The sequence below is a fragment of the Stylophora pistillata genome, chromosome 4 (assembly GCF_964205215.1).
Source record: "Stylophora pistillata chromosome 4, jaStyPist1.2, whole genome shotgun sequence".
NCBI lineage: Eukaryota > Metazoa > Cnidaria > Anthozoa > Scleractinia > Pocilloporidae > Stylophora > Stylophora pistillata.
The window spans coordinates 10,077,121-10,088,631 of record NC_142522.1 but is presented as its reverse complement, the minus strand read 5'-3'; the positions used below and the strand labels follow the sequence as shown (position 1 = coordinate 10,088,631).

The 11,511-nt window shown below is 38.4% G+C and overlaps 1 protein-coding gene across 4 annotated transcripts in view; it reads right to left on the bottom strand.

Moving 5' to 3' along the window:
• LOC148732408 (uncharacterized) overlaps window positions 1–5,187 on the bottom strand; it is a 6,503-nt gene extending 1,316 nt beyond the window's left edge. For 2 of the 4 annotated variants that reach the window (XR_015999558.1, XM_088755792.1), the window contains exons 1-3: window positions 4,748–5,187; window positions 4,568–4,667; window positions 582–1,365 (exon numbers count right to left, since the gene is read on the bottom strand). Coding sequence is in view for 3 of the 4 variants with exons in the window: in XM_088755792.1 (XP_088611918.1) it covers window positions 582–1,365; window positions 4,568–4,651 (868 nt within the window). In the remaining variant the exon portion in view is untranslated. Of the gene's footprint in view, window positions 1–581; window positions 1,366–4,216; window positions 4,314–4,567; window positions 4,668–4,747 lie in introns of those variants that run through there. The other 2 variants (XM_088755793.1, XM_088755794.1) reach the window with 2 other exon arrangements.
• Between the last annotated feature and the right edge of the window lie 6,324 nt (window positions 5,188–11,511).

Below are 11,511 nucleotides of genomic sequence, written 5' to 3'. Positions count from 1 at the left end.
TTTTGTTTTATGAAGGTTCAATTAATCCTGGTTAATGGGAGGTGTTAGTTGTTATGTGCCATCACCCTTCAAGAGTTTGGTACTTGAGATTACCCGTTATAGCATCACTCCAAGAACCGTCTATTCATCTGTTTATTTTTTTTTTTTTTCGAGGGAGTGCGAGAGAAAGAGAGAGAGAGAGAGAGAGAGAGAGAGAGAGAGAGAGAGAGAGAGAGAGTCTTTGGGGAGGAGGGTTTAGAGAATAAGTCACTTTACTACTCTGATACAATCTACCATAGCTTTTTCCAATCAAGTTTTTCTTTGAGTAGCTTTTTTTTCGATAACTTCAATTTCCCCTTTCAATTTATTATTAGATAAGTATTTAAACTTTGATGACGGCGTATTGAATAAATTTCACTGGAAATAAGAAAAAATTTTTTGAGAACCCAAATATGCAGTTGTGTTGTCTAATGCAAACGAGGAACATGACTTGTCAGGTTACTACGATGCCATGTTGTGCTGCGAATTATTAATAGGAATTCAGTGACAAGATACTGTCCTCGAAATAAGTACTAGTGTTGTAAAATATGATTGTCTCTTACCTTCAGATTGTACTCCTGAACCATTCCTATTTGTAATGATTCTTCTAACTCCGTATACAACACCAACAATAACCAGGGCAATTAGGATAATTATCGTTACTATAGTTGAGGGTGCTATTTTTCCCTTCTTTTCTCTTGTTAGCAGTGAAGGTAAAGTAGTATTTTTAAACGATGATGTAGGTTTCCTAATGTTATCACTTGAATTGGTATCTGTTTTATTTGCTTCAAAATTGTGTCCAGGCGGAGAATTTATTGTATGAACGCTAGCTTCTGTAGAATTTTCAAAATCTTCTTTGCAGTCCTTGTTTTGGTCGTTCTTGGGACACTGCCAGTCTTCTCCCATTCCAATTTCTTTACATTTCTTCATTCTTCCAGTTTCGTCCACACTGGGACAACAAAAGTAGCATTCTTGACAAAAACCATTGTCATCGAGGTAGTGTCGTTCGGGGCACTCGGTGCCGCATTTACGATTTTGAGATGGGGTGCACTGCTGGATGACGTTAGTTAACCCACAGTCATGGCAGGACCTGCAACTCTCAATGCCATGTTTGTCTGAATATGTCTTGTTCTGTTGGCACGGTTCGCATTTAATAGTGGTGTAGTTAGTGATCTTGGTACCACATTGGGGTACGAGACCTAATCCTAGCGGGCATGCAGGGCACGCTTTACACTCCATTTCAGCCCCTGGATCATCTGGGTAATATATCAGGAAGTTTCGCACCGGAGAACATCTTATAGGACCCCCAATTACAAACTGTGACCACAAGACCATTACCAGGATTACCTGAAATAAGGGAGGAAGAACATTATGAGAAACAAAATTAAGAGATTACGCCATTATACGCGGCATATAATTACATTTTGCCTCGAGTCGTAAAACATTTTGGAGAAAATTTTATCTAAATCTAATTTAATATCGATTTAATATCTGATTTAATATCGGTCGCTGGTACAGACCTCACTGCGTTCGGTCTGTACTGGCGACCTCGGTCAAGATTCTCCCATACAGACCTCCCGCTCGGTTAATAAGAACTAAATAACATTTTGTACATTTATCTTTATATACTGTATTTCCATATAATATTTTGTACATTTAACTTATAAGTACTGAAATTAACCCTGTGCCAAGTCACCTAATAAAAATCGTCTCTCTTTGAATGATGAGAAGCAATTCCATTGCTCATACGATTTTTCTCACCGGTGAAAAATATCGTATGATCAAACAGAAGCCTGATACGATTCTCTTCACAAATGGGTAAAGTAAGCAGTTAAGACTGCATATGGCTACTGCTGCCGCATCCCACACATTTATGAGTCAGGCTTGTTCTTCAAAAGAAAGATGATTCAAGAATGTAGTGACTAATCGACACTTAACGACCAATAATCAAATGGTAACATAGAATCGTATTAATAATAATAATAATAATAATAATAACAATAATAATAATAATAATAATGACAATGATGACGATGATAACAGTAGTAATAATAATGATTACTTGTAGAGGCTAGCTCAAGAACTTACTGTTCCTCGATCAGTCTATTCTTTAGGCTCCAACAATGATTAAACTAGGCTTCTTTTATCTTTAAGTTTGATTTTGCCAGGTAATTATAAGTTATTTTCTTATTTCATTGCAATTCCATTTTTGTGAGACTTTTGTTTCATACAACAAGGCATTCCGCGCTGTGGGTTATTCCGCCATTCCGTCGTTCCACTGTTCATAGGATCCCTGTAAACTCAAGTTATCGTATTTCGGACCTTGCTCGCTTCGCAAATTTTTAGGGGCTCTTTTTAACGTTTGTCACTGATTGAAATGGTGAAGTGCTCTCTTTTCGAATAAAGAAAGTTTTTCTTCAAAGTTTCCACGATTTTCTAATCATATGTATTTAGATATTTCTGAGAGTAAAAGTCTTTTTCAATTTCGTGTCGGAGACCCCCCTGTGAAATTGAGATGTTTATCATCTTTTGTGGTTTCATGGCAAGAACTGAAAAAATTATATCTTGAAATCTACTGGGCATAATTCGCTGATTCGAACGGTAAAATACTCTCTCTGCAAAGTAAAGCAATGTTTTTTCAAACACCTTCCTGAATTAATTGTGAGATGCTTAGCATTTCTAAAGCAGTCCGAAACAAGCATCGGGAAACCGTATGATGAAGTGCTGATTCGAGAAACATTCGAAGCGATCCGAAGAAATCGTCAACGAGCGTTGAACGACCGAAGATGTACCAAAACAGACAAAAGCCGAGAGCGAGGAATATCGGGTCAAACTCGGTGGACTTCGTTGTGGGCGAAGTGGTTGTTCGTAGTCTATTTTTACACTCACTCAACAGGACAACATTATGGCTTTGCCTCCATGGGAGGCATTAGCCATAAAAATCGTATCGGTTTCTCCTGCCTTTCTGGGTGGGGGGTGGGGGGGGGGCATGCAAAGTAATTGAGAGTGAGTGTTTGCAACGTTCCCTGCTTGCCCAGCATCTTGACTTCAAGGTTTGCATATCTTAATTCAGTGGAACAATTTCTTGAGGACGAATAATTTATCATTATCAATAGAATTTATCATTCACCTTGTTCGGCAGCAGATTATCTACGTGGCCAGCAAGCAATGCCGCTCTTTACCAGAGTCGCATTCTTCGTTTCTGTAAAACTAATTCCGCCGCCTTCAAGTCTTAAATTACCATTATTATCCGAATTGATTATCCTTCGGCGTATTTTATTCTCATTAGAACTGCAAACGGTCTACCTTGATAGGGACGGACTGGAAGGTGTAGGGAAACATTTGAAAAACTTATTACGGACCCCTGCGTGAACTTATTAAACAATCTCCTTTAGCATGAATTGTAAGTAGGTTTTCGTTAAAATTTTGTACCTTGAAAAGAAAAGAATAGAAAAGAAAAGGTTTGGAAAAATACAACTTTAAAATAATTTGCGAAACTTTTTCAGCTCTGCATCTTACGCAACAACAACAAATCGCGCGAAACCTGGCCATCGGGGGACCTGGCACAGGGTTGGTCAATCCCAGTATTCATTTGGACGCATTATCATGTAGTCTCCTCTCGCAGCCGTTCTTTGTCTCGGGATCCCTGTGTCTCCCTCCCCACAAACGGCTGCTCGTGTTAACCAAACATTTCATTCCCTTTGTTTCCTTCAACCAATTAGCGTTGAGCAGGGAACATCTCTCAAAACTTCGCCAAATTTCATGTTTATAGAGCTAAATATGTCATTTATCAATTTTTATGGCTGATACCCCGAAGTAACTTGCAGTAATTTATCTGGATGTTTCCTGTGTACGTCAACAGTTTCGACTAAAAAAAGAGTTAGAATCTTCGGAAGGTCTGCTGATGTAACGCGGAGCGTCATAAGTTTAGCACTGGGTGTAAACTTGGAAGCTTTCGACATTTATTTGAATTCTACTTTATATATATATATATACGTCTCAAATGCTACAGAAAAGTTGCCAAGATTAAGAAATTAGAAAACGATCTCCAAGAGCTAAAAAATTAACTGAAAGCTGGCTATGATTCCATTCAAGATCACCGGATTAAAAGACTTCAACCATCACTTGACAGCGACTCGAACGCAAAGCGACCTTTTGTAGCGAAAGCTCTCGATTTCACCGGCCCTAGCAAATGTACCTCTTTGCCTGCAAGTCCTACAGTTGAACCGCTAGTATCACTGCCTTGTACGCCTCAATGTTCTGGTGCATCAGCTAATACTGCTACCTACTCGACCCGTCAGTCCGATAATTGCTGAGAAACAGCCGCATGTTCCCACGCACTGGCGAGGTGAATATATTATGAGCCTTCCAGATTTCGAAAGGCGGCACTCTGATTGGTCAATCGGCCGGAATGGAGTGTTTGGTTAACACGAGCAGCCGTTTGTGGGGAGGGAGACAAAGGGATCCCGAGACAAAGAACGGCTGCGAGAGGAGACTAATTATCATGATACCTACGAGAGACAGGGAACAGATATTTAGAAATACTCACTTTGATAGCGCTCTTCATAGTCTTCGTGGCACCAGGGTTGTTTCTGCTTCGTTTGTTACCCTGTGTAAAGAAATTAGCACTCATGCTTAGCCAAACCTTGCTGAAAGTTTGCCAGTTGAGAGTTATCATATGCTGACTAAGCAATTGTAAAATTCAAGGATCGAGCACTCGCTAACTTACCATTGTGTACTACTAAGCTTGAGCCTTTTCCTGGTCTGGATCTTAAAAATTATGGCAATCTCGGAGGCAGATAGTTTCGTCAATAAAAAACCTCTACGCCGTAAGTTGAGAACCCAGAATATATCGACGTTACACCTAGATAAAAGACTGATTTAAGTGAATGTGAATAGTTTCACCTCTGTTTGAGAAGTGTTTATTCCGGCGAAGTCACGTCTTAAACATTAAAGTTGCACAAAAATACAATGACAAAATATTATTGTAATACGTCAGAGGCCATAAAGAAGATTCCACGGCCGTTGTCACGTCCGCGATAAGTTCAACTTGTTGCGCGGTGGTCCATGCTTATCTTAGCATAACTATATCGTCATATATCTCTTGCGAATCAAAATGTTTACTTGCGTCAAACAATAAAGACACCCGAAGGGAACGGAGGAAAGGATCTTTAGCTTTTTCAACTTCTCGGAGATTCATGACGTCAGATTCTATATTTATTTTCATAGTAAGGTCATACATTCCACGAGTGGACGACAAAAATTAGCATAGTGCATCTAACGAAATGTGAGGTTGAGAGTGATGAATACTGTGGCAGTCAAAGTTTAGCAGAACTTTTTAAGACAATACACAACATTTTTGGTTTTAAAAACATGCATGTTCGACAGTTCTTCTGTCATCTTCAGTACTAGTTCTAATTTACATTAAGTAAAGCTCAATTTAGAGTATTTACAAAATGCTAATTGGACATAACAGCAAAGGAAATATGAGAACGTAAACAATTAAAGAGAAAGTTTTAAATAACAAGTTGATGATTTCAAATGGGTTGCTTCCCTGAATATGAATAGCATTTTTGATTTTACATTGGAAGGTGGTGAATGCGTGGTCGAAGATGCTGAAACAATCATTAGAACACAAAGTGCGGCATTGCTGAGAGTTTTTGTTAATGTCTGAAGATGTGAGAGGTCCTATCACAAACCAAGTACTCATGCACTCGTGCGGAAAAATGCTGAGAGATTTCGCTGACTTAGCAGGTATAACAGCCCGCGCACAAAAACTTGTAAACCATACAAGTACGGAACCCACAAGAGATAGAATCTTTCACGCCAAACACATTACCAATTTCAAACGATGAAAAAACCAACTTAATATCTATGTTATTACGATAACGTTTAGCAAAATGGCGAGTCCTTTTATAGCGTGACAACAGAAAAAGGGCCAATGTAAGGTATTTTGAAGTAAATGATCGGTGTAGCGTCAGTGTGAGATACCGATTAACAACCCCCACAACTAGATAACTAGATGAGCTGGAAAATGATTGTTTTGAAAGATTTCGATAAGTCTTCTTGATTGTCTTCTCGAAAACCCAATCAAGTGTTGTTGATCTTGTAAGCTCTATCAACAAGAGTGCGAATGAGGCTAACAGAACTAAATACATCTGAAGTCCTTGGTAACCCCGCCACGAGTCGACCAAAACTATTGATTAGCATTGCTGCTATTAAGTCTCCCCCAGTCCCTTTTTATCGCAGCAGGCTAACAGAACTAAATACATCTGAAGTCCTTGGTAACCCCGCCACGAGTCCACCAAAACTATTGATTAGCATTGCTGCTATTAAGTCTCCCCCAGTCCCTTTTTATCGCAGCAGACTTAATTGTAAACCAATTGAAGAAGAGAGGTGTAGATTACACAGTGGCCACTAGTCAAAGCAGAGAACTAAAGGGAAACTTCATGGTAACTCAACATTTTTTCTTGTTCTGAAATATTACTTTAAGATGACTTCTAAAAGTAGATAATTACCAAATAAAGAGAGCCGATCTCCTGGACGAGAGAGTGGAAAGAACTGAGGAACTGATCAAGATAACATTAATGAAAGTGTTCTAATTTCTGATGTCAAAAAGTTGTTTGAGTGATTCTACTGACTGCTATATTATTTTTAAGAACTGGGCACTGAGGATTTCTGCATATCTATATACTTTTTTATGCATGCGGTTCTCTTGCGAAAGCAACAGACTGCCTTTGGGATTACGACTTTAAGTTTTAAACAATATTGGGCTGGACTGAAATCTTTCCATGAACTATCAAGTCAAGGGCTGATTGTCTATTTAAATAACGTCGTTAAACACGCAATCGGGCTTAAGTGTTTTTTTGAAGTCTCTTTAAGAGAACGTCTTGTAATAAATCTGCGATTTTACTTAAACTTCCCCCTTTTAAACCATCAAATTTCAACTATTTGGGTAATTTCAATTTCATGTTTTTAAATGTTATGTTCAAATAGAGGTGTTTCAGACCTTGAAGTAAATTAACGTGAACCAACCACATTCAAATATTTATAAACTGCGATGACGTTAAATTTTTAAACCATTCGGCATCGTAACTACGCTTTCACACATTAGTCTCTCAACCTCTCTTGAGGCAGCTTTAAAATAATGAAATATTCCGTGAAGGAAAAATACCTCTTAAAATGCAAACAGACCGATGATTGCAAAGAGGTTCCCGTTTCATTATATATTATTCTGCACACTCATACTCATTACTCTAAGCGTGTTCCACTCTCTTTACTCCAGCTTCATGAGTTTTCTCAATGTCCCGTGGAATCGAGAAAAACAATAGGAAAATCAATTTTTTGCTATTGTGCATCTGAATCGAAACCCCAACAATCTCTATCCATGGTTCATAAAGAGAAACAGTGGAGGGTACTGAAATAGATAACATCTAAAACATGAATAACTTGTATTCCTATTGGCTCCCTACAGGATGAGTCAAAGTTCAAGGAGTTGGCTTCTTTACTTTATTTTTGACAACATTGATAGAAAAAAAGCGTAATCTCACAAAGGATTATCAGAAGCACCCCAGAAAACATCACTAAGCTACGCCCGTACACACACAACTAGAAAAGATCAATGACAACCATACAGAAATCATTACTACCTTAGAATTGATTACTGGAATTAAACTTTTCAATTGATTCGTTAAATCAAAAGCAAACAACATCAAGGTAAACAGGTCTAAAGAATAGCTTCAAGCTCTTGGAAAAAATTCCTTTTACCGAGGCGCGATTGGTTTTATCTTTGCATTTGAGCGATTTTTGGGTGGTGTGAATTTACTCCATAGCACAGTGAAACATCACTAAGCCGGTTTAATTCGACACTCGACTGAAAAGTAATTGGTTTGACCTCTTAATTAGCTAAGTTTAAGCAAACAAGAATACCTCAGAGCACAGTTTAAAAAATATCCTTGTTAATATTAAATGAAGCACACAGTGCTTACTTTCTCCTCAACGTGAGATCAAGCAATGCCTAGTAAAGGCATGCAGTATTTTCTTGATATAGTCCCATGGTACATCATTAAGTGATATACAGGCATACTATGAAGAAGGTATAATTTGGAGTACTCCCAACAGCTGTCGTCCTTCCGTATTCTATACGCCTGACCTGTTAGGGGCTTGAGATATCTATTCATTTAAGCTATTCGCATATTTTCCTAGAGTATAAAAGCTTTGACTAAAACATGAACTTCGTCCTCAATTGCACCTAAGAGCATTTTCTAAAAAAATATTAAGAGCTGTGAATTTCCTGTTATAACAAAGAGCAAGGATTAAAAGGCTTGAAAAAATCTCTAAAATAAAGTAAAATTTTAACCGAGCTTTCTAATATAAATCTAAGTACAAAACTATCTCTAAACACCTGATTAAAAATATCCTGCAGTTTTATCTTACATTAACACCTCTCAAACGGCGGGAATCCCAAAATATTGTCATCATATGTTAAGTGTCTTTAGATTCTTCCGATTACACAAAACTCTAGTAAATGTGAATTTCTAGCTAGAGGGACGACATGATGACTATCAGCTGATCAAAGGTATTCCGTGTTCCCCACTATAGTAAGTCCGTGTGTTGATCATGATGTAGACTACGAGCAGAATCTCCTTTACTATCGGCAAAGTACGTCGCTGATAAGTAAAAAAAAGATTAAATTGACTCCAGCGCACTGCTCGGAGCTTTAAGGAATAGGCGCCTCACTCCCACAGTTCGATGCGGCGCGCTACCATAAATTGTTTTTTCACTGATATTTTTTATTTATTTATTTGACTCATGCCGGAGGACCTCGCCGAAAAAGGAAGGACTGTTCGTAGTCTATACATGATGTTAATGAAACACCTAAAAAACTCTTGCGTATTTTCAATTCGTTTAACACGATACTATCCTGACTTGTTGTTTTTAAACCACTTTAAGATGTCATTAGCAACATCGTGTCGTTCAAGCTCCTGCAGGACGTCTACGAATTCTTTTAGTGACATACAAAGGGAACCTAACTTTTCAATCAAAAGCCTTGTTGCACTTCCCCCAAGCTTGTTGTTCTCTTTCGCCAAATACTGAATGTCTTCGGGGGAAACTTTAAACCGTTTAGCGACATGCTTCCAGTTCTTTTGAAGCGGCGAGGAATCGAAATCCAGTCGGTGAATAAAATCCTCAATATCATATCGTAAATCAGCGAGCCCAACGTCTGAAGAAAGAGCAATGATATAGACAGAGTTAGAAGGAAACAATAATCATCACAATAATCCTCTAATTTGTGGACACCCCCAGTCGTCCCACCTCCTTCCCTCGGCGCTTACAAGAGCAGTTCCTGCAGGCAGGTACTCGGAGTGTGGCGATGAAGGCTTCTTTTAGAATTTTTTCGTTGCATTGGTCTTACACTCTTATGACAGAGATTGTTGAATTATCGCACAATTACATACCCTCAGGAATGTCATTCTCAAGATTACAACTATTGTCGTGTTCTTGACCATCAAGGCAAGCTGAAAAGGAATGAATTAAATTATGATGAATTCACTAGCAAATTAGCTTTATCAGTTGCAAGGGATTATTGCATTAATGGAAACGTATGACGATGAGGGAGAGAGTGCATGTGGCGTTTAAGTACCCGGGCATTTTATTCTAGTCTTAGTCAAAAACTAAAAAAAAAAAGCAAAAAAAAAACAAAAAAAAAGAAATCTTTTGATCGCATTAATTAGAGAGCTGCGCTCATGAAGAATAGCACCTAAGGGCTTTGTTCAGAAAACTAATTTTCACGTGTAATTTACAATTAAGATTTTAATTGGTCATAGAGAGACCAAACTTGTTTGTCGTCCATAGCTAAAATTATATTATTGCGAATCCGATCGAGGGAAGAGCAACAGGGTTTTGGCTCCCATTAACCTGAGTGGTGATAAAATTTCAAATAAACTTGGTAAATACGCACGTGTAAAATTTGAACCACCCAATGAGGACTCATTTCCTTGAGAGGCCGTTCGACTCTCAGCAGAGCCAGAGCTCAAGTTGTCTTGGTCTGAGCTAGAGTTGGTTTCTAAAATTCAAAAATTTCTAAAACGTTTAGATGCAAGGTTAATGAATGAAAATGGACTTTGAAAATACGTCATCATGAGCCAGAGTGAGTCATACATTCAACTCTTAAGGGGTCATTTTGGCCGAGTGTAGAGGAGCCGGGGTATCGAACAGGTACTGAAAAATGTGAAAAAATCGTTACAAATTATACATTTTAGCACACACATTTATGTCGATACCAATGGCACCTAACCTATATTTTTTTCCTTCACCTAACAATTCACTTGAAAATCACAAGCCTTGTCCCAGTTCTTCCATTTTTACTGAGGCACGGTTATCAGCATCTCTACCAATAATACTAATCATACTATGAAATAAAAAGTTGATCCTGTTCATAATTGTACAACCCTTTTGCAGAGAGAAAGGTTTTCAAAAAGTCTGGAAAGTCAGTGTGGTGTTACGGGTTGGTCTCAAGGAGGTTCTGAGAGGGAAAAATGTAGTGAATAAACTTTGGGGGCCGAGATACAAGTTTGCCTGAGTAGCCGTGACGTAATTTTAGGACTTAGACTTCCGACGTGCTTTTAAGGCACGGCCTTTTCCTCGGTGATGATGGGAAGATTTTCATTAGTATAATCCCACCTTGAGAAGAGTAGCTCTGTGAATCCTCAGTTGCTATGACGGGGTCCAACTCCATTGATTCATCGCTATCTGCAAAGATAAGTTATTCTCATTTTGAACGATATGCATTTCTTGTGCCAGGTCAGTGGAGATGGCCAAAGAGGGTGAGCCATGAACGAAGAAGTCTCTAACCCTGTTTGTCGATCTTCTTTACTGAACTCTAGTACAGGCTAGGTAGAATCCGCTCCACCTTCCTATAGTCGACCAAGTGAATAGATTCAATTTTCTGTGCTTAAACTCTCCACTTATCCCTTTCATCCCCAAGATGTCGTTAGTAATTCTCCTTACTGTCTGCATACAATTCTTATGATGTTAGTTTGGAGAATTTGGTATTGGATCATCTAATAATACCCTAATTGATATTTTTCTTGATTCTCATTACTTGTCTGCCTGATATTGTATTGATGTTGTAAGGCTAAATTCTGTATTGATCACTTTTGGGAGTGAAAGGGTTAACGAGGCGGTTTAATTACTGACACTTTGGGCATTTTTCAAAAGATATGTCGTGGAAACCTGATGAATAAGGATCCCATTCGAGAGGACTATTTAGCCAAGACTCCTTGTCGTTGAAGCGGATATTTGGAACACTTGACTTATGCTTTCTCACCTATTATAGTTTAATCCTACCTTCCAGTCGTAGTTCTTTCCTCTGAGAAATTATGCATCTTGAGCTAAACAAATGAATGACAGTTCCTGTAGAGATGACAATCAAAATAATGATAATAATTGTTCCAAATATAGCCCATGGTGAGGAAGATTTATTTTTCCCCC